This window comes from Dermacentor andersoni, chromosome 11, assembly GCF_023375885.2.
Source record: "Dermacentor andersoni chromosome 11, qqDerAnde1_hic_scaffold, whole genome shotgun sequence".
NCBI lineage: Eukaryota > Metazoa > Arthropoda > Arachnida > Ixodida > Ixodidae > Dermacentor > Dermacentor andersoni.
Window position 1 is genome coordinate 113,111,094 of NC_092824.1, and position 23,284 is coordinate 113,134,377.

Sequence of the window (23,284 nt, forward strand, 5' to 3'; positions counted from 1 at the left end):
CCATAAAGGCCATACGCTGTCGGTGTTTCGTTTCGTGACATTTGTCTGTGGGCTGTCACTCTTAAAACATAGTTCAGGACAACATTCATTTGGGCTAGATGGTGCATACTTGAATTAGGAAGGAACAGCGCTAACTAAGACGACACAACTGGGGAGAACGTCCTGTGTCGTTCTCCCCACTTGTGATCGTCTTAGTTGGCGCTGTTCCTTCCTAATTCAACTCTTAAAACTTCGAGAAGGAATTTTGTCAAGATTCTAAGACAAGGTATGCGCAACTTATAGCGATAGAGTCAAGTTATGGGGTCGAATAGATACTTAGTGTTGCGCTTCCAACTCTTAATTAGTACAGTTGCCGTGTTTCCTTTTTGTGGGGCATCGCCGTCATGCGGCTAGGTTAGCGCGGTCTTGCGGGAGCCAACACATTTGGACGGGTTTCTCCGAACCCTCGGAGTCGTCGACGTGCACGGGATTCGATATCATCGGAGGGCAAAGGGAGAGGTCGCGGGAGCTCTTCCGTCATCTAAATTTAGCTGACTCAGAGACCCGATTCCTTCTCGGTGCGCGGCCATGTCGGCCATGAGGTCTAGGCGAGTGAAAAAGAAACAGCAAGAAAACGGGGTCTTTTTACGTCCCTGAACGCGACAGGTATATACGGGCGGTAGCATGGTCCGCCGAAAGAGGCGACTGCAGCGCACGGGCTCGGATTCAGTCGTTAGATGGACATGCACTAAAGATACAAATTATTATAGCCCTGTTAGTACATCACCCGTCTATACGTAACAGTTCTACAGAAACCCGCTAGGTGTAGAGAAGTAATTAATAAGGGTAAATGAGACGTCCACCCAAACGCAGCTAAGTTTCCTGGCTAAGTTTCATTTCCCCTGATTAATCACCCGTCAATATTGCGAGGGTGTTGTTTTTTCCGGTATGCTGTGAAACTACGATGAAGACTGACGGGCCACGCTGTCTGCCGCGGCGTTTGTATAAGTACACCAACGTAGCTCGCATACAGCGTAATATTCGGTGGAAGGTGATGGTTTGGGCTAGCTGGTTTTACATTTTTAGACAGTATGGTACAGCACGAAACGGGACAGGGGACACAGGAAAAAAAAAAAAAAACGCTTGTCCTCGTTTTATTTTTTTTCTTTGTGCCCTGGCCCGCTTCGCGCTATACCATACAGTCCAAAAAATTTGGTGGAGGTGCGAGGTAGCTCGCTATCAATCGGTACTGAATCTCTCCGTAGCGGACGCCTCATGGGCTCCGCCACGTTGACCACGGTGACCGACCCACTGCGGTGGCTTAGCGGCTATAGTGTTGCGCTGCTTAGCACGAGGTCGCGGGATCGAATCCCGGCCCCGGCGGCCGCATTTCGATGGAGGCCACATGCAAAAAAAAAAAAAAAAAAAAAAAAGAGAAGCCGTTGTCCCGTGCATTGGGGGCACGTTAAAGATCCGCCTGGTAGTCAAAATTAATCCGGATTCCCCTTCCCTGCCCCCCCCCCCCCCTTCGCAGCAGTGTACCTCTTAATCAAATCGTTGTTTCGGCACGTAAAACCCTAGAATGCAATTCATTTCAAAGCCCCGGTGACCAACAACGCCACCACGTTCCATCCAGGCTTCATCACCGGTGCAGAACCGGTGATTCTGTTGCATCCTCGTCACCCATTGAGTTTCAGCGGCAGAAACCACACTGTCACAATATTACCACACAAAAAAAATCCTCCCTTACCGTGAAATGAGTCTTAGTATGCCAGAAAATACGCAAGAAAGCAGTAAACCGGTGGCGACGCCCCCGTCAAGTTCCCGCACCAACTCTTAGTGACGTCATGAACCTTATCGGGCTCTGGTCATGCCTACCTAGTCTCTTACCAGCAAAGCTGCTACACTGTATTCTAAAGGACATAAAGACTTAATTTGGCTAGTTTATAGAGAACTTCTACGTACGGCGTCACAACGGCCAATGTATAGTACCTCGAAAACCCTTGACGTCGCACTGACGTGCCAGTGTTGAGGTGTCGGCTCGAAATTAAGAAAAAGATTGTTGAGTTCCACTTTATCGTATAATAATCGACCTATTACGTTGAAGTTAAGGAAAATAGAGTTTTCTATGCATGCTTTATCAATCTAACCTGATTTAATGTTTCACTGTATAGGTGTCTTTACGAAACGGGATGTATAGGCCTAACCAGAAAACATGCTTTGTCTGTTTCCTTTTGCCTCATCTCGTTGGCATGATGCATTGCCGTATACGTACACATGTCAGAATAAACAGTATTTAATACCTAAAAAAAAGTTGGCTTTGCTGACTAACATTGCTCAGCGTTGAAGCGTTTGTTTATTTCTCAGTACAAATTGATTCCCTATGTTCTGTTTGCTTTGTAAACACAATTTGATGCCTGTTTACTACATACGCATTTTCCTTTAGACCCACTACTAGCTTATGTCTATGGGTCTAACATGTGTTTGCCTATTTTCGTGGGTGGTCGGCGGCATTCGCAGAGCCTTTCGTTTGCAAGGTCTGCATTTAAGTAGCTGACTCGTTATTTCTTTTTCCCTAATTTATTTAGTTTGCTAGATTGGTTGGCAGTGGCTCTAGCGAACATTGTTACTGAATGAACTTACGTTGTGAGCGTCGCCATTTTCTGCACGCGCAAACACCTTCGTGGACTGTACTTCATAATTTGTGGCTGCGATCTCTGCGATACTGCACGGTATTTGCGCCGCAGAGTCTAGCCACAGTTATTCTTTCTTCCTTTTTGCTCTGCTTCTCTCTAAGTGTGACCCACCAAGCCTGGGGGGCTTGCTTGTGTGTGTGACAGTGTCTAGCCCGGAAGGAATCTACAGTAGACACGTACCCATCCGCGTGAAGGACTGCGCGACGCGTATTGCGACGTCTCGCGAGGTGATACCCTTGCGGCCCTCCCTCTTTCCCTGTCCCCGCCTTTCGCTCTCGCTTTCACGTGTCGTCGCCACGGCAGCAGCAGCAGCAGCAGTCCCGGGGTGAATGGTATATTTACACCGCGGAGTCGCGCTCATCGTTATGCCCTCCTCCTCCTCCAACCAACACCCCGCCCCCTCAGCAACCCACCGTCCTCCCTCCCGGTTGAACTGAACCCTCCGTGACGCTCTCTTTCCCTCCGCTACCGCAGCGTTGCATGTTCTGCGGTGGAGTGAAGCCGCGGGCTCGGGGGATGCCCGCTATTTTCGAACCACCTAGCGTCGTTTCCGTCCGTCCGCTGGAACCTCTCCACCACCCACCACCACCTCCTCCCTCCCCCTGTTCCTCCGCCCAACCAACCCTCCAAGGTCTCCACAGCGCATGCGTTTCGGGCGCACCTACACTTGTTGTTGCTTCTGCTGCCGCAACGAGCACACGGTCCCCGCGACGTATAACCCCCATGACTCTCTCTCTCTCTTTCCTTTTCTTTTTCTTTTTCTGTTCGTGTCTCGTTCAAACCCTGGTTTGTTTGGTTGGCGGCCCCGAGTTCGGACTCCCCTCACGCGGCGGCAGCGGCGGGACGCGTGTAGTGTGCAGCGGTCTGCGCCAGGGGGACTCTGGGAGACGAGGTGTACGTAGTTGCGCGATCCCCGCTTCGGTTGGTTCGTCGCTCGGTGCGGCTTCGCTGGCAGGCTGGGCTGACTGACTGGCTGGGAGTTTCCGAAACGCAATTCGTTGCTGGACCTCCGCACTGCCAGCAGCTTTTTTGGCTCCGGACACCGCGCCGCCATCGGCTTGCGTCTATTGCGCGTCGTCAACTCGTCCCGCTTTCCCTTCTCGTGCCGCGGAGCGACCCGCGCTCCTGGCCACGTGAGCCTCCTGCGCTCCCTTCGCCGTTTTCGCGTGGGCATAATTTTTCGAGCGAGTTCGTCTCTTCTTCGGTCTATCCCTTCGCCAGTCCGTTGGGAGTTTGTGCCAAGCGCTTCAGCGGGGCTTCAGACAGCGATCGCCCCGTCGTCCGCCAGTTGCCACCGGTTGTGCGCGCAGTGCAGTGCGGTTGTCGACGTTACCCCGGGTGTGGAACCGAACCCTGTGCGTAGATTTGGAGCCGTTTCCGGTCGACCGGCGCTGATCTGATCGGAGCCATGGTACTCTCAACGCCGCCCCCGAAGAAGGTGAGGCTCCCCTTGCTGCTTGCAAAGTGAAACGGAGGTAGCTGAAAAGAACAGGGACGCCGAATTGTTCGAAATCATGGAAGGTTAAATGCCCGATTTAGTACTCATAGTTGTTCAACCAGTATTTGAGTACGGTGAAGCGGGATAGACGGGACAATGTAAGGCGAGACAGGTGGCACAAGCGCTTGTCCCGTCGGTCTCGCCTTACTTAGGCCCATCTGTCGCGCTTCCCCGCATTCAGATGTGCATAACCAACTGACCCAAAATTGTGTTCTTCTGATGTTCAACCAGTGTATATCCAACCAGCTTATACAGACGTATCGCAGGTGACAGGATGCTCGGGGTAACCCCAGTTAGTCGCCTAGCAGATGTAAAGGCAAGGATTCTCCCTATACATTCGGTTAGCTATTGTCGGTCACCTCAGTAGTGCAGTTGCAAATGAGCTTCGTCTCGAAGCTGCTCACGCTCACGAAAGTGTGCAGTGTTACACTGTGGTGTCCTAGGAATGTTCGGTTTTCTTGCTCGCGCCATACTGCGTGTTGGTGCCTTCTCTTCGTTGACTGTTTGAAAACGACGGCTCATGGTTTCGCACTCTCTTTTCTTCGGCGTCCCGCAGCATTTTAGGGAATCGGGGTGAGTGCGCGATAGTAATAGAGGAAAGGTTTCCACAAGGCTAAGTCTTCTGTAGAAGCTTGTGAGTATAAGCACTCGTATCGCCTTCACATCTTCACCTGGCAACAGGGACGTGGCATAGACAGGCTAGCCGCGTCCGCGTAGCCCCATTTACCCGAAGCCTCGTCACGAAACTTATTTGAAATTTTCTTTGAGAAAGTTACTTGGAAATGATTAAGCAACTTCGCATTTTCTTTTAGTTAATGCCTAATTTAGCTTTTTGCAAGAGCTGTTTGTGGTTCCTACTGCGGAGCTCCCGTTAGCTGCTTCGAAAATGCGTGGATTTTTCTCATATTTGTACGAGCGGCAATGCTATGAGCCTTTTGATGCATTTGTCTCATGTCTTATTCCCCGACGGGGACGTCAGTGTTTTTACGACTGATACAATAGACGTGCCACCACCTTCCAGCGTTTCTGCCGGAGAAATAAAGCTGACCTTACTTGACTTGACTTGACACCCCTTTCTCCTTTTGAGAAATCAATGACGCTTTTGATCCCCACGTACTGATTGCTTCACGGCACTGACAAGCATATTTCGGCCATTTCTTGTTTTTTTTTCTGTTGTCTAGGCCCGCCTGGGCATGCAGAGGCATTACTATATGAAAATGACGCAGCAGTTAAGGGGGTTGCGTTTGCCCACTCATCGCAACTCCAACGCTTGCCAGAGCCGAGTCTTTATAGAGACCGTGATTTTGTAGGTCTCAGAAACGACAGCCGATGTACACGCGATACCGTTTAGGTTTCAGTCGCTCTCGGCTTCACCTTTTTCTGGTCGTTCAACCTGACCTTTCTATGAATAGTCGGCGGCGACGCCTGGCCGCGTCGTCTCAAGTGTTGTTTTCTCGACTTGGAGAAAAAAAAAAGAGAAAGCGAGAGAAACGGTGTTCTCCCCCGACCGTCACGAGGTGAGAGAAATATGCCGGCAGAAAGAGAGGAAAAGAACATTCTTAAAGACAAACAGAGCAGCAAGACGCGGAGTTGCGCACGTTCCTAGAATAAGCCGATGAGTGATGGCGGCTAGGTACTAGCAACGATGTTCTCAGATATTTTTTTTTTCAAATATTCTTTTTTTTTAACTGTTAAGGCATGAGTTGGATGCTGTCCGAAGAAGATCATTGTTGGCTGGACTTGCCATGGAGCAAAACGTGCGCAGTTCGGCCCCTGTTTGCGTTTTTTACTTTTTGTTTTCACAGACGTGGAACGTTAGGTGAAGGCAGGTCTTGCTAGTTAAGCTGATAGCATGACCCGATCTTCGAGCATGGAGTGGCCCAGCTCAGTCGCCATTCACAGCGTGAGCCTGTCAATGGTTGGACATCGTGGACATTAAAAAAAGAAACTGGAAACGTTGTGGCAGTTGTAAAGCTTATCTGCTCTGTACGAATATTGAAAAGGGAATAACGTACAGGTCTATAAATGAAAATAAAGAAAAGCGATAATACGAAAAGAATCCTTGGAGCCAAATAAATTACGTAGTATTCTTAATAACGAATTCGTTCCGGGGGTCTGACAGAGCGTGACATCATAGGCTGGCTGCCAACATCAGGCCTTGGCTTCTCGATTCTTTTCATTGCATTCCTTTCCCATCCTCAAAAGATGTCGGAGGCCTGCATCTTCAAAAAAATTGGAGGTAATTTTAAGTTCCGTTTTATATCGTCATTTATTATAGACACGATTGACGGCGTTTCGGTTATGCGCGTTTACGTGCGATGATTGAGCGTCGCACGAATACTGATTTATCTCCAACGACTCTTTATAAACTTGCACATTAGCCCATTGGGTCTCATATCTGATTACTCGATCTCAGGTCAAGCGTCTACAATGCCGAACGATCAAATTTGTATTTTTCGAGAATAAGGAAGGCCCTTGCTGCTGCAAGGCGTACAGACATTTCTGTACAGATCATTAGACTTTCTATAGACCGTTTCTAAGTTCCACGAGATTGTAAATTGTTTGCACTCTTCAAGAAGAGCTAATCGTCTGCAAGACCATAATTACGTGCATTGGGTGTATTCCATAGTCTTTTCTCTAAAGTTATTTACGACGTCAACTGTATTTTAATACTGATCACTCGCGACTACACTACGGCCTGCTTGTGTGGGGCACCACAATACTAGGTATGACATGGAAAGCCTCCGTCAATTACAGAAAATAAGTGTGCGCTTTATTGAAAACTTACCACAACGTGAATCAACATCAGTATATTTTACGCAGCGTCGCATCTCGGACATTGGATCACTATGTAAACTGCGATTATCAGAGTTTGCATTTTCAAATTTCAAGATTGATCCACAACTCTTATTTTTGAGGTATACCAAACATGAATCCCATTACGAATTTAGGAGAACCAATTTCATCAAGTTTATATGTAGGACGAATTACTGAACACAGCTATTAAGTTGGCAAATTCCTAATCTGTTGTTAAACCTTTATCCGGATCTGACTGATATCATGGAAACCTGTTTCTCTTTGCCTGCTTTCCGAAAACAGGCGAAGAGTTTTTTCTTGAATCGCGTATACGCCAGTTAGGATTTCTTCCCTTGGGTTTTCTTTTTTTTTTTTTTTTTGTCAAGTGAACATATTTTTCAAGTGAACATTTTTTTGTTGTTTAGGAGATCCAGTTAGGATTCCTTGCTTTGTTTTTTTGTCAAGTGAATACGTTTGTAGTTATTATAAATTTTTAATTAGATTGATTCGAATGCACGGTGTACTTAATTTTTCATATGTATATTGCTGTATGTGAATTGTTGCAGTCTTCCTGTAAGAATTTGTTTGTACTACGTCACTCACCATGTTGAAACTGTGCCTGCGTGAGTGCAGGGTGTTTAGGGCCTATTCAGGTGACCACGTGTGTTACCTTTATCCCTCTTCCCCTGGACAATTGCATATTGTCAAAATTGAAATAAAGTCAAAGTCATAAGTCGATAAAGATAATCTACGTATGTTCCGCGTTCTTACATATACACATACAATACAGCGAAAAATATATATATGGGCAGGGAATGTATCCTATTACATTACCATGAACTGCCTAATCTATTGTTGCTGAATGTCCAAAGCAGCCTATGAAGACTTATTCAAAGCCTATATAAATACGTGAACTAAATTCTATTTAAGATCGTAAGGCCTGGATTCTGCATGGAGATTGAACTCAGGTCTTATGCACTTAAAACCATTTATTCCACGACTACCTGCAGAATGTCTGTGCATTCTGCCTGCAATAAGGAAAGGCTATAAAGAGGTGAAGTAGTTCATAAGATGTCTATAGACTCTCTTTCTTGATCGGTTCTTGTAATGGATATTACGGAGTACGGAGCGTTGTCAACCTCGTTGGTTTCTCAGGGTATGGCTTCGCTTCTATGGCGGTTTGAGGCGCCCCCCCCCCCCCCCCGCCCCACACACACACACACAGGAATATTCCACGGAGGATTTCTGGCCAGCGCAGTCACACACTTGGAGGTCGACGAACCGCCGACACCTCCGTCGTCGCGTAAACCACCGATGACACCGCGCAACGCTCCTAACTCCATCGCCATTCCTGTTCTGAGCCTGCGCCAAGACCTTCTATTTAGTGGTGGTGCTGACCTGGGTGAAGTGGCCTTTTTTTCTCGTGCTCCCTGAAGAGCCGAAGAAAAGAATAAGAAAAATAAAACAATAATAAAATAGGCAGGGCTTCCTTTGTTTCTCGAACTAGGCGGCAGCGGCTATTTCGGTCCAAAACGATGGCTTCTGCCGGGCGCGTCTGTAAAGATTTTTCACCCCACCGCGGCACCTTTTCTGTTGTCTCGTTTGCCTGCCTTATTATTCGCTCACTTACACGCGTCGTCGGGAGCCGCTTGCCACACCAGACGACAGCTGCCACTGCTTTTAGCCCGTACGTGTTTTATATCTACCCAGATGTCGGCTTAGGCTCCACTAGTCTCCTTGAAGCCCTTGGGTTTGGGGATAGCAGGGGGAAAGGGAACATGTCCACGGTAAAGAATAGTAAAAGGTGGTTGGAGGTTTGGCGACAGAAAAGTAGGGAGATGACAAACAACGGAGGCATACAAAGACAACGTTCCTAATAATGGTTTAGAAAGCTTGGTGCTGCGAAATCTTTATCTGTTAGAAATAAATATGGTCAAGGCATAACGCAAAAAAATAAAGTACCTTGATGCCCCAACCCACCGCCCCCTTTCAAAGGGGAAGCTCGTAGCATCCATCCATGCATCGATCCATCCATACTTGGGTAGGGGAGGCTGAAGGGCACCGCCGTATACTAGAAGATTCGTGGTATCCGGGTGTTCACGCATGCGTATTGCTTTATTTGAGTGTTTTAATCTTGAATTTACGCTCCGTGGAGGCATTCCAGAAGGAGAACGTTAAAGCACAGACCGTAAGCTCGAGTCTTAACATCCTTACAAAGTCGCGCGTACGTGCAAGCGTGTTTTCGTCTTTAGTACTGACGGCTGTATTTTTCGTCAGTCCTGCTGACTTTCTTGTCATTTTCTTTCTAAAAGGCGCTGCCTGGTCCAGCTTTTAAACGACGTGCAACCACTCACACGCCTTGTCTGCGATTATTCATGATCGAGTAGTGTTCCCCTGTCTTTGCTGCGATAGCTAGTGCAACCAGACAAGCGTGGCGGTTAGACGGACTTATTGAGAGAAAAAAAAAGGGGGGGTGGGGGAACGGCGCCGCAAGTACTCGAAAAACAAACAGAACCGCCGGCTGCGGAGGCCTCTGTGGCTCTAAAAACAACTTTCGTCGAACCCGATTGCGTCATCATCATGTATACCTTGCACATACTGCTGTCGTTCATAGTGCCTGCATAGGTTGTAATTCCAAGTCTCAGACATTTCCATAGATCTCTAGACCTCGAATGCTTTAGCTGGCTCGCGATGTTCCACAACAAGTTATCGCGTTGAGCTAAAGTGATGGTTAATGCGGAATCAGCTTAAGTTGAATTTAATTTATTCGCGGCAAGCGTCTTTGACGAGCCCATTAAGCTGAAAACTGTAAATGAATTTGAGTGTCCTCGGCGGGTGGGCCTAGTCCTGTAATGAGCGATGGTTTCTTGTCCAATGAAGCTGCCGTTCGCAAACACGGACGCATCTCTGAACCGTCCGTGTTTGTGTTGCCGCTTTCTTACTGGTTACGAAATGAATAGGAGTCTAAGTTATCCTGTGATCACCAGCTGCTAGTCCGATGACTCTTCTTTTTGTTACCCGCCACAGTATATATCCCAGTTGCTACGTTGCTAAGCTTGAGGTCGCCGTTTCGATCCCGGCCGCGGCGGCCGTATTCCTATGGGGGAAGAATGCAAAGAAAAAAAAAAAGAGCACTCGTTGTAACCGTACTTTGGGTGCACGTTAAAGAAACCCAGCTGGTCAAAATGAATCGAGGCATGCCTCATAATCACATCGTGATTTCGACACGTAAAGCCCCGGAATTGAATCAAATAATCTAATTCTTTTGCCACTTCAACTTCGCGTGAGGTCTCGCCAAGCGCACTTGCAGGCCCCTCGTAACCCGACCTCACCAGCCGCGAGAAAAACGCCAGCTGGGTCAGCTTGAACGGCTTTGCTCGCGCCGCGCCCCGCACGAAGACGTGCAACGCTCGCGTCGTCTCTGCGAGGCGCTGCGTGCGACGCGGCGGCGCGACCACTTCAAAGGCGGGGCGGGGCCGAGCGCCCGCCGGCTATTACGAGCCGCAGTGTTCCGTCAGGCGGCCACTCGCATCAAGACGCATCCTTGATTTGCGCCGTTGGCAGGGCGTCGCGCCCACGCCAGAGTGCGGGACTGTGACCTATTGGGATGGATGCCAGCAGTTCCCTCCGCTGCATCTCCTGCTCTAATGCACCTGGCGTAGCATTCTCCTGAGTGTGCTGTGTACTTCTCCCTGCACTACTTTTCTACCGCTCTATGCCCCCTTTTTTGTGCTTTCTCTACCTCTGTCTCTCTTCCTCTATATTCCGTCCTCTCCGCAGTTTTCTATCTCTTCCTCTATATTACTTTTGTCCTCCCCGCAGTCTGTCCCTCCGTGTAGTGTTCTTGCTCCCAGCAAGAAGTTTTGGGTTCGACTCCCGGTTGCGTTAGCCGTATTCCAGTATATTGCCTGAATCTGTCCCGCCTTATGCAGCATGTTAGAATTCGCAATGTATGGCAAAAAAGTAGAAGATTCATATTATCTAGTGCCAGTAAAGTTTAGCCAAATGAAATGGTCCTTTAACCGCGACACTCGGCATCGCTCCACAAAGCGGCAAGCCCAATCCGGCAACACTTTCCAGAACTTTCCAGAACTTTCCATGAGGGCACATCAGGAAACATTGGTCTTAAAGTGTTCTGGTGCGGGGAGGACGTCAAGTCAAGAACGAATTGTGTGAAACGTGACACAACACGCTCTTAGACGTCTTTCAATGCACCGTTGCTGCACGAAGCTATCAAGTTCGAAGCATTCACTTCCAAGCGGGAATAAACAAAGCCCCCGTACAAGCCGTCTCTTTCTCGGTGTTTATGAGCGCGTCATTCGCAGAATCGGTTTCATTCTTTTCTTTCATTTGCTAAACTATTCTGTTGCCTTTCTCTGTTTCGCTTTCTCCCGCTTACGAAACCCCTGGCGACATGACGTCCCGCGCAACGTCAGCGGCGCGAATGACGTCATCCCCGGCTTAGAGGTGGAGAGGCGACGAGGGGATGGCCGTCTCGAGTAGGAGCTTTATTTTTACTACCCGATGTCCGCGTTTTTTGCACATGCGCCCACGAGATGGCGCGGCGTGATGTGAAGCCTCGTTTGTCCCCCCCCCCCCCCCCCCCCCCCGGTGCGTCCGCCAAATTAAAAGTGCCCCGAAGTTTCAAAGCGGCAGCCCTGCTCAGAAACACTGCTTGCTAAACATTATGGGACGGCAACGAACTTACTTCAATGAGAGGTAAGGAATACGTACTGAGCTATGGAATGAGAAATTACGGGCGCCGAACGTCAAGAGGAGGGGAGCGTAGGTAGCCCCATATCTTAGTTGAGATTAAGAGAGGGAAGCGGAGAGAAAGCAACATTCTTCAATGGATGCGGGAGAAACGGAGGTGGACGTATGAAGTGGATCTGGCCATTTGTGTAATACCCAGAACACGACATAAAATATGGGTAACGTGGCGGCGTAGGTAGCTGATGTCTTAGTTGAGATTAAAAGGGCGCTAAAGATAAGCACTGAACCTGTTGAGACTGATAAAACTTGCTTTGAAAACCTTATTTTCGCTTTTTAGCAATAAGAGGCTCATTATTAGAAAAGAAATGAAAGATCGAAATTTCATTTTTTTTTTCATTTCGCGCCCAAGCCTCAGCGTCGCTACGTCAGTATGACGTCACGGATTTGAAAGCATTTCGTTTGCATTTGGGCTGCGCTGGCTCAGTAAAAGTTTTCGAAACTTACCATGTTCAATATCTGGCCTCCCGCAGAACACAATGTATCGATCTCCTACCGATAATCGCTTTACCAGACTCCAATAGACAGTGTATAAAGTCCATGACGTCACGTAGAGTTGTTGCGGGAACTTCAAAGGGGCGTCGCCACCCGTCTTACCGTATTCACCGTTTTCTGACTTACCAAGCCTCTTCTCGCGGAGAGAGTGGCGCTTTTAGCAGTTGTAGAAAGCTACGTTATTCTTACAGGTGATACTATTTTTATCGTTAGTGTCCCTTTAGGAGAGGGAACTGGGAAGAGAGAGATACATCCCTTAATGGATGCTGTAAATGTGGAGAGGGATGCGGATATCGCAGTTCGGATGATACGTAGGACATGAATAGTAAGGAACTTAACGGCCCAAAGCACCACTAGGCCTATGAGAGACTCAGAAGTTGAGGGCTTCGAGTAAATTTGGACCACCCGGGTATTTTAACCTGCACGCAGCGCACGGTACACGAGCTTTTTGGCAGGCACTGCACGACGCTTGGGTCTGATACGCGTTACCTGTGCGTATTTATTTGTTCCTGCCCGAGCTCCCGAAAAAGGCTCAGGGGTGGCCTAAAAAGAAAAAGAAAGTAGAAAATGGAAAAAAAGAATGAAAGAGAGAAAGAAAAAAGAAATAAAAAAAGAAAGAAAGAAAGAGAAGAAATAAGAAGAAAAGAGAGTCGGTTTCTCTTGCTGGAGAAATTGCAGAACACACGTTCGTTGGCGCGTCTGTCAATGAGGTCTTCAGCGCTTTTTTGCTTGGCTGCCTCGGGGAATTTTAAGGAAACATCGAGAAAAGAGAGCGGTTCGTTTTCGTCATGCGGAAGTGCGAAGCTTGGCACGCTCCAGCAGCCATGCGTCTGGGGGGTTTAAATATATATTTGTCTAGGGCATACCTGCGTGACACCCCTGTGCATTTAATGGGTGTAGTCGTATGTACGCCGACACAAGAGTACCCGTCGGTGAGGCGCTACGTCTGCGTGTTAGTTTACAGCGTTATAGCATTTTCTTACCTCCTCTTTTTTCCTGTGTATGAGAGAGACAGAGCATGTATGTGTGTAACCGGCGGGAGGGGTGAGGGCTTTAAAATATTCAGCTGCCTATACTTCGCCACAAGCCGTGGCCAGAGCAAACAAGGATCTGCTCCCAGAAGTGTGAGAGGCCCGCCTTTGTTTGGTACTCACCACGTCTTCTCTGTGTGCGACAAGTGTGATTGATTGATTGATTGATTGATTGATTGATTGATTGATTGATTGATTGATTGATTGATTGATTGATTGATTGATTGATTGATTGATTGATTGATTGATTGATTGATATTGTTGAACGTTCCAAAGCTACAGAGGGCTACGAAAGGCGCCTTAGTAAGAGAGACCGAAGTAATTCTGACCACCTGGGGTTTTTCATCGCGTGCTCAAAGCTAGTACACGAGCGCATTTGCATTCCGCCTCCGTCGTAATGTGGTTGTCACGGCCGTGAGTCGAACCGGCGACATTTTGCTGCTGAAGCAGAACGCTATCGACACTGAGCCATGGTGAGGGGCGACGATTCCTTCTAAAGAAGTTGTAACGCTTCGCACAGAGTGAGGAGCATAGCTATGCAGCGATGACTATAACCTATACAGTAACTGGCAGCACACGATAAGTACTTTCTGCCCCGTCTTCGTAGAACGCAATCTCAACAACTTCTGCGCGAAGAGTTGGGCAACTTCAAGTCGAGGCCGGTGCGGAGTGCGTGCCATCTTCATAGTACGCAATCTAAGAGAACGTTGTCGCCGCACTTGTCGAAGGATATACGAGTTTCTAAACTGTTTTGAAGTCCTCGTACCTACAGCGGTTGTTAGTGCGTGTTGGTTTCGTAAGTTGCAGGCGGAAGACGTTATTACCCGCATAACTCCCTCCTAACACTTCCACTTCGCCTACCCGGCGAGAGATATCCTGCTTTCGTCATCCACCGTTGAATCAAGGTACTTGAACCTTCGTTCTCGTCCCGTCATATCTGGGGTCTTCGCATCGACGGTTTTCGTAATCTGTTTTGAATGCGTTGATCTTCAAACGATCTCTTTCCCCGACAGACCATTGAGTCTCAAGTTTGCTAAATTTTCTTCGACGCCTTCTTTTTAGACGTAGCGCAAAGGGCAATGCAATATGAGCTGACGGTGACGCTCTCTGCTTACCGTGTGCCGCCAGAATATTGAAGACCACCCGCCGTGGTTGCTGAGTGGCCTTGGTGTTAGGCTGCTGAGCACGAGGTCGCGGGATCGAATCCCGGCCCACGGCGGCCGCATTTCGATGGGGGCGAAGTGCGAAAACACCCGTGTACTTATATTTAGGCGCACTTTAAAGAACCGCAGGTGGTCGAAATCTCCGGAGTCCTCCACTACGGCGTGCCTCATAATCAGAAAGTGGTTTTGGCACGTAACACCCCATAATTTAATATTGAAGACCGCGTTTACAGCTAAGAGACACTAGAAATGTCCAGCATATGAATAACTGTTGCAATGAAAGTTCTCGTATAAGTGCTTTTAGATAATAGACTTCGATCTCTCGCTTGCGGAGTCATCGCCAGGCAAGCTGCAGCTGTTCGACCCCCCCCCCCCCCCCGCTCATTTCCTTTTTATTTCTAAGAAACGCAGGGTGCACATTGTTTTATCTTGCTTCGACGGAACTCTCGTCAGCCTCAACGCTGCAACCAAACGCATTGCGCGGCGTTCAGCGCTGCGCTGCAGTCTGAAACAGGCGCTTCTACTTCCTCGCGCGTACTTCGGTCGGGCACGGGTTCCTGCGCGGCGCCTGATTCAGCAGAGTCGGCAACAGTGCAATAATGGTGGCGACTGGAGAAGGGAATTCGGCGGCCCTTTAACGCGGCCCAGGGGAGAAAGGCATTGAACCGCGCGCCGGCGAGGCCTGGTGTCTTTTATCAGCAAAACTGGTCTCGTCGTCGCCACGTGCGGGACCCAACGACGAGAGAGAAGGAGAATAAGGAGGGGGGGAGGGGATCCTCTATTTTGAACTTCGCCGACTAGGCCCCGCTCGGGGTCGCGTTTTTCCGGAGCGACAGGACCCTGCACCGTGGAGCCAACATCGCTCACCCATCCGCTTTCCGTGTATATATATATATGGCTCTCGCGCGACATCCGAACTTTCAATCATTTCTTTCTTGCAGCCCAGAACAGACCTGGCTACCATCTGCGGATCTATGGTTCATGCCATAGATTCCTATTGGACGTGAGTTATTTGAACCGACTATGCGTGTACATATATCACACGCATGATTTGCGCATTTTATGGCGCAGAGAAAACATTCAAATAACTTAAAGGGTCGAGAGAAAGAAGCACACACAACAGGCGTTAATTTTTACGTTAAAAGCAGAACGAATTCTGAGCAAGAAGAGCTTTTCAGCCAGCATAATATTGTTCCTGCCGACTCTTTCTACCCATGTAGACCTTGTCACTGTTATAGAATAAGCGCGCTAGAAATTTATACAAATGAAAGCGCGCTTCATAATTCCTTTAGAAAAATATTATTTCGAAATATCGGGAGCTACGAGCTCGACACAATACCACAGGACGACACAGTAGTAAAGGCGCACTATACACGCTGATCGTATTCACAGAAACGTTCGAGTCTACGCGCTTTATACTACACATTTATTTAACGACAGAAAATGCGTACACTGTTGCACATCAACAATATTGTTACATAGGAAGGCATGACGTTCAATGTATATGCACACAAGACGGTTATGTACAGTTCACGATGTACCAGTGGAAAGGTACATATTAATGCAGTGACGGGATAACATGGTTTGCCTTCAAAAATTCACGTACCGTACATATTACATTACATATATATTTAGTAGATGCATTGTTGATAAGCAATTTAGCTGGCCTGGAAAACAATTTACCCGTATATTCGACAGGTAAGCCTGAGAACCCGTCGCCAATGGTCGCATTGTCGGAAACAGGGGCCCGCCAAGGTACTCAACTCTTCCCCGATTTCCGTATATGATGTATATATATATATATATATATATATATATATATATATATATATATATATATATATATATATATATATATATATATATATATGCATTATACATAAACATGCCCGGGAATTTTGTACATTGCCCCTTGGGCAATCTGGTGCACTTCTCCGCAGTACACCAGCGTAGCTGATTGGCCAGCATTTAAAAATAATAATAGTAATAATTAGTCTTGATATATCGTCCGGCATTTTGTCCGAAAGCATGTGCAACATGCGCACGGCTAATGTCGGAACGTTTGTGACGACGAAAGCCTTTGTGGACCGAGTTCTGATCACTATACTTCGCCTGCCTCACGGAGCTGCAGCTTGCTTTTGTATACGGGCCATGGGCGAGGATACCTCGGTGGCATTCTACTGCAGTCAGGTCTGTGAGGAGCTTCTGGGTGCGCTGCTTGAAGCTCAATTGGAAGAATTCTGCACTTGTCCGTCTTCCAAAGAAATACAGATGGTCCTCACTCCTCGATAATGCTCTTAGAATCCGAAAGGTGTGACGAAATCTTGCCATGGACTGTTCGACGTCCTTAAGCGGACGTAGTCACCGGCGGCGAAGTGTCCTTTCACGCACCGCGCAGTTTGGTTTGTGTAACGCTTTGAAAAGATGCTTGATTCCCTTTGACTGCAACACTTCTGTTCTTTTTTCTTGTGTTTTCTGTTCTTTTTTGTTGTGTGTGTTCGTGCACGTGCGTGTGTGGTTGGCATCTTGCCGTTTCTTGCACCTCTGACGTGGTCTGCGCGAAGCAAGCTATAGTCACGCAAGTCCTCTTGGCAGAGAAGCATATACTAATACACCCCAAAGAGCAGACGTGAAGGAAATAGTCGCGGTACATTGGCCATAGCCTGACGAAACGCATCTTATGTTGGGGAGGAGGATTCGGGGTCCTGCTTTCCGCATGTTTCTTTTTCTTTTTTTTTTTTTCCTGCGAGGATCACTGAGTGCGAGCGAAGACCGTGGCGGCGCGCTGTAACGTCCGCTGCGCTCGGCGTTTCGTGACGCACTGCCGTGTACCGCTGGAAGGCTCTAACTATACACAACGGGCTGCCAGGTTTAATTTGGGATCTGCAGCAGGCCCAGTTCCGACCTCCAGAGCCCAGGCGTGTGGCTGGCGCGGCCCGGACGCGCTCCGCCGACTGAAACTAATGTCCGTAGCTCGCCCGCTGCCAAGGCCTTCAACTATACCGCGTGCTAGAGAGCGGTGTTTGCGCCACGATCGCGCTGCCAATGTAAGCGCGCGTTCGGCGTGAAAGAAGGGCTTTCATCGCTCCACTGAGTGCGCGGACATCGTGATGGACAACTGGCCAGAAGAGATGGCTGGGGAGGTAACGCTTTGCGCGCACCCTGGACAGTCCTCTTTTTGTGCTCAGTCCACCCGTCTCTATTGATACTAATCTCAGATGCGATGGTGTCTGAACCAATAGGCTGGTGATAGATTGGACTTTCCGCATTCCTTTTGCAGCTTATCCACATTACTTACGCGACGTGTTTAGCAGCAGCAAAAGAAGGGCTATGAAGGCTAAGCTTTCTTTGCCTACCATCCCATGGTTTCGCCTGGGTCGATCTGTCGGTTGGTCGGTCGGTCAGTCGCTGTGGTCGGGTTCTCACCGTGTAGATTCCTCCTCATTTTTGTCGAAAAAAGAAAAAAAGAAAAGAGCCGCAAACGCACGTATACTTCTCTCGTGCCAACAGCAATTAGATCTTACAGATGATTGCCACGTGTTAATTATAAGGATAATGTATATATTAAAGCGCATATCCATAACGGGGAATTGGCTAAGAAGTGGCCGGCACGTTTAAAATGAATAAGAATAAAAGGATAAATACAAGCCAATATAAGATTAGTCACATTGCGTATCACTCGTGCGCGAGAGCGCGTGCGTGCGCTATTGTTTCCTTTACGTGAAAGACCCAGGAATGAAATGGCCATACTTATAGGATATCGTTAATCGCTGCCACGAAAGCTTCACTTCACGTAGATTCAAACATATGTGTTGAACCTGTTAGCGTTTCTTTTTCTCCTTTTTTTGCGTTGGCTTCTACGGTTCCCGACGGAATCGCAAACGTAACAAATCAATTGGCTCATATTGGGCGGGTGTGCTTGCTTTATCTCATTTTAAAAGGAATCTATTTTAGGGCCATTGTAGACTGCCCAGAATATGTGCCAATGACGCGCATATTAAGTATTGTTAGATACTAGTTTCGACGTGTTTGCGATATCTATGGGCTACAACTAGTCAACAATTTCGATTTACCTTAACCAGAGGTCTGCTAGCTGTACGCTGAAAACCAGAACTGCGCGAATTAACAGATACCGTGATACTCATCCGTTCGACAGCTAAGCGCTCCCGTGGGAAACAGGTTTCATGCGAATAGATGTGCCTTCATGAAGCAGCAGTCTGGGACAAACGGTTGTGCAGTGGTTCGTTAAAATTCCGCAACGCGCACACGTGACTTTCCCTGGCACTCAATTTGCGCACCCTCCGTCACGTGCAGTGGACACTTTGGCGTTCTGAAACATTGTTGTATCCGCACGCACGCGGACATCACGCGAGCACAAGGGCCGTCGCCTTGTCTACCTCAGCGTTCCCTCCCGCAGAACGCACAACGTCATCAGAGTGCACAACGTCGCGCGACGCGGTGACAGGTCGAAGGTCGCCCGCTAACTCGCCTTGCGAGATCAACGGTAGCGCGGCGAGGGGAAGCCAGCGTACACAATGGGACGGAAGCGGTGACGCGTCTTCTCCCTTCACCGGGCGAGGCCCGTGCGACGACCGTGCGTGCCATTATAAGCGCGGCGTGTCTGGCCGTGTGTGTGTGCCTGTGTGTACCGCGAGGGGAGAGCAACAATGTCCGGTTTCCGTGTCCACCACCCGCCGCGATTCTCGCTGGACCATGTCCACAGAGCCTCCTCACCCCCCCCCCCCTCTCCGCACTACGGCTCGCAACCTTCTCTGGCGTAGGCACGACGTCCCCTTCGAAATCAGCCCACACACAGGGAGCGGATGTGAAGCGATCCGGTGTGAATGGCTCCTCTCTGAATGCGTGCCGGTGTCAAAGCTACCAACATACCTCAGATATGTAAATAAATAAATAAATTAATTAATTAATAGTGGTGGTTATATAAAACGACATTACAGTCGCAGCGATAGCTGTGGTGCGTTATGAAACCACCGTATCCTTAAGATGAAGGTAAAGACAGAAACGTTAACCACAGGATATTTACCGTTGGCTACCCTGTACTTGAGGATGAGAAACGGAAGTGCGAACATTGAGGAAAAAAAAGTATCTTGCGCTAAACCTCACACCGTCTGAAGCTACCGTGTGGGAACCTTGTGACACACCTGGCACATCTTTTGTTTGATTTCGCCAACAGTTGGCTTGGGGGCACAAGAACACTAACAATTGGTAGTAGCGTCACACGTCGTCCCCAGGTGTCGCTACTGGCGCTCCAGTATAATAGCAAGAGCTTGGTGGCGCAACCCACCACCCCTTTCCAAAGGGGACACTCATAACGTCCATCCATTCCCGCCGCGCGGCTGTTTAACGTCACGAGCGATGCCACAAGAAGCAGTTCGCTGAGCTGCGTGGCCGACCTTCCATGTTGTGTGCGTTTTTTTCTTGCTTATTTTTGAATATTAAGGGTGTCCGAATATTCCAAACTTTAGAATAATGAATCGAATATTGCCCTATTTCATTCGGCTTTGGAATCATATAGCCAGTATTTGTGGATGCGAATATTTCGGAGTGATCAACTCTGCCTAAAGAAACATAAGATTGAAGCAAAAGTACGATGAGTTTCAGCATTGCGGCCATAGCAGGCATAAAACATCAGAAGTTCCGTAGCGTAGCAGGCTACTATGCTCCGGTAGCCAGACTTGACCGGCTAAGCCACGGTAATTCGTACTCTCCGAAGATTCCTGGGTAAGCGAACAAGCTGCGTATATTGCTGCTAATGCTTCATTTGTGCACTTAATAAGCAAGGTGGGCCTTAATATCGCGCAGTGTAGTGACAGAAACACTCTAATGTTATTCATAGCGGGATGTGAACACTGGTTTGTAGTAACGGTGAAAGCCGCCGTTTATTACTGGGAAACTATTCGAAAAGCATTCGATATCAGCTTCTGTTCGCTTCGCTTCTCGTACGATTCGGTTCGTACTCGATTCGACCTCACCACTTACTATTCACACATCCCTAAAAATTCCATTTTACGCCCGATAGGAAGCACCGGGATACTTAAAACAATTACCTCTCTGGCTTGATGAAAACAGCCATTCTTCTGAAGAGAGAGATAGAGACAGCAAAGAGAGGAAAGGCAGGGAGGTCAACCAGACGAGCGTCCTGTTTGCTACCCTACACTGGGGGTGAGGGAAAGGGGGAATAGAAAGGAGAGAGGAAAGAGGACAGCACGAACCAAAATGTGGGTAAGCGAGCCACTCAGTCCTATTCTTTAAGCTGCAGCCATTACGGCGGCCTCACAGTGAAAACTGAAGTGAAACCCCGCATAATGGTAGCACGCACGTTGGTATAGCGTACTTCAGGGTCCGTGGTCGGACCCCATCGCGTACTAACGCCTCATCTAAGTGGCTTCCGCGCTCTACGTGGTACATTTTGCTACCGCGAAATGTGAACGTCTCGCCACGTCCGTTCCGTGCGACGGTCCGTCCCCGAGATGCAATGCTCTCCCCGTGCGAAACGGCCATCCCTTTTGTTGCGCTGGAACGCGGCCCGGAGAGGTTAACGACTGCACGCATCATAGATGGGCGCCTCTCTCTAACTTTGAGCACGTGCCGCTGGCGACGGACGCCAGGGCAGCGGCGTCTGCGCACGCATGCGTCACGTGCTTCCCTCTGCGTGTGTGTTCGCGTTTCTTTCGGATCGTGCGCTAGCGCAAACATGGCGGGTCATCCGACTCCTTTGCAAAAGGTTGGCCGGCACGCTGCTTTCCACGTCAAGCCTACGCTTTGCGCTGGCGTCGGTGTGACGGAAGAGAAAGATGTCTGCTTGTCACGCAAGATATGAAGCACCACTGTTCACCTTCTAGGTCCATTATACCTGCCGCCTCTGCTGTGACAGCACCGGTGCATGTGCTGTGTCGAGCTGCCTGTCTTTGATCTACGGACATATTTCTTACTGCATCGCAGCGAGACGCAGTTACTTCTGTAGTTCTCATTTCTTGAACATCGACGGAACCTAACGTTGCATCAGGAGGCCGCGCAAGCGCCACTGCGCTTCATATCCACCGGTCTGTGTCAATGCCTCTAGTTGGAACGCGCTTCCTGTTACCCGTTTTCTTTTATTTTTGATTTCTAATCTCTCTCTCTTTCGCTCTCTCTCTCTTTGAGTCCGCTTTCTAACCCCTATTTGCCCCACCCCAGTGCAGGGTAGCAAACCGGAAACTCGCATCTAGTTAACCTCCACGCCTTCTCTCTCGCTCTCTCTCTCTGTAGTTTTCATGGTTAGTGTTTTCTGAATAGAAGGTAGTTATTTCGTCGTTGTCGTCACCGTGAGCCCCATTTTCTTCGGCGTCTTCTTGACCGATCATTTATATACCCGAAATCCTCGTAATTAAGAAATTAGGATGGTTAAGTGTCATGGAGCAACTCAAGACTGGCTTACCTTGTGTGAAGGCTCCTCTGATCAGCAGTCAGAATTCGAACGTCAACCACCACGAACGCGCATTGAAATTTTTATGACAAGCACCTGCCGAATTCTCGAGCATGGATAAGTATATTCCGGAGGAAGGAGAAGGAAATGTATAATTTGAATAGCCTACAAAAAAAAAAAAAGAATACATTGAAGATCTGATCAATATCGTGACATACTCATCAACGTTTGATTTTTTTTCTACTTTAGCACCTTCTTCATCCAGGCTCACTTGTGTTCATTACAACATGAATGAAGTTATTCACACTAAGCAATTCTAATATTTCCGCTTGAAGCGTTCTAAAAGCTTTGTTGTTGTACGTGCAACTATCCTAGCACTCATTGCCGAGCTTGGTGTGCGAGGCCTTCTTTACTGGAACTTGCCACTCGGCAAAAATACAAGCTGTTGAGAAAGGGAGCAAACGTAAACTTCTGTTGATAAATTTTTTATTGGTGTTAGTAACCGTCTAAGTGTTATTGCGCATTCTTAAGTCACGAATGTCAGTGGTTCATTCATATGAGGGAAGTTCGCTTTGCGACCTTCCCCCGACAAAGACCGCATTGATAAATTCGCGTTGTGCACTTGCGGCGTCAACCCTTACCACCAGCTATCTGACCGCTTTCTTTATGACGGAAGCCAACGGTGATGTCGCTATCTTGGCAGTTTGACAGTGCGTCAGGCCATGCCATAAGCTGACGGCCTCGCCTGTCGCAGGGATGTCGACTGTGTTCCTTGTTTGCCAGGCAGGCTAAGAGGGAAAGGAGTGTTAGGGTCACTAGATCAGAATTCTAGCGACAGAGCTCACTTGAACGACATTCCCAGTCACTGTCTCGTCAGTCATGCTGTTGTGTTACAGAATTATATCTAAAAGCGAGGTCGAAGGACCGAGGCCGCCAGGTGACAGCTTCTTTTGGCATCCTGTACTAATTCTGATATGACCTAATATCTGCCAGCTTGAAAAACAAGTTATCTCCGTGCTAATCGCATCTTCTACGCACCTTCCGATATATCGAAAAGGTCGGGACGCAATCATCTGTTTTCTAACCGCTAAATGCTATCAAGCTGGGCTGTAGTGACTTGCTTCGTGCGTTCCCGGGAATCAACGTCGTCGTCTCACATGAAGTTGTGAGAGCATGACCATTTATTGCTTGCGCCTACTCACCGAAGCTTAAGGAAGAAGGGCAAAGTAAGCGTTCTTCTTTGTTTCTACTATGTTATGTGTATTATGCGCGATTTGCATTCTTTCTCATCAACTTCGTCTGTGTGACGACCAATTTTAAAAACCCAAATAATGCTAACAGCATTCAGCTGTGTGTTAGCTTGTGCTTTCGTGAATGCTCGGACACAACGTTAGCACTTCAGATTTTCCCTCCCCAGGTGCAACCACCAA

The 23,284-nt window shown here is 48.3% G+C and overlaps 1 protein-coding gene across 11 annotated transcripts in view; it reads left to right on the plus strand.

The window, feature by feature from the left end:
- Window positions 1-3,450: 3,450 nt before the first annotated feature.
- LOC126539500 (uncharacterized) overlaps window positions 3,451-23,284 on the plus strand; it is a 184,970-nt gene continuing 165,136 nt past the window's right edge. For 5 of the 11 annotated variants that reach the window (XM_055075435.2, XM_050186363.3, XM_055075436.2 and 2 more), the window contains exon 1: window positions 3,456-4,113. In XM_055075435.2, coding sequence (XP_054931410.1) covers window positions 4,084-4,113 — 30 coding nt within the window. In that variant the 5' untranslated portion in view covers window positions 3,456-4,083. Of the gene's footprint in view, window positions 4,114-23,284 lie in introns of all 11 variants that reach the window. The other 6 variants (XM_055075439.2, XM_055075442.2, XR_008614270.2 and 3 more) reach the window with 5 other exon arrangements.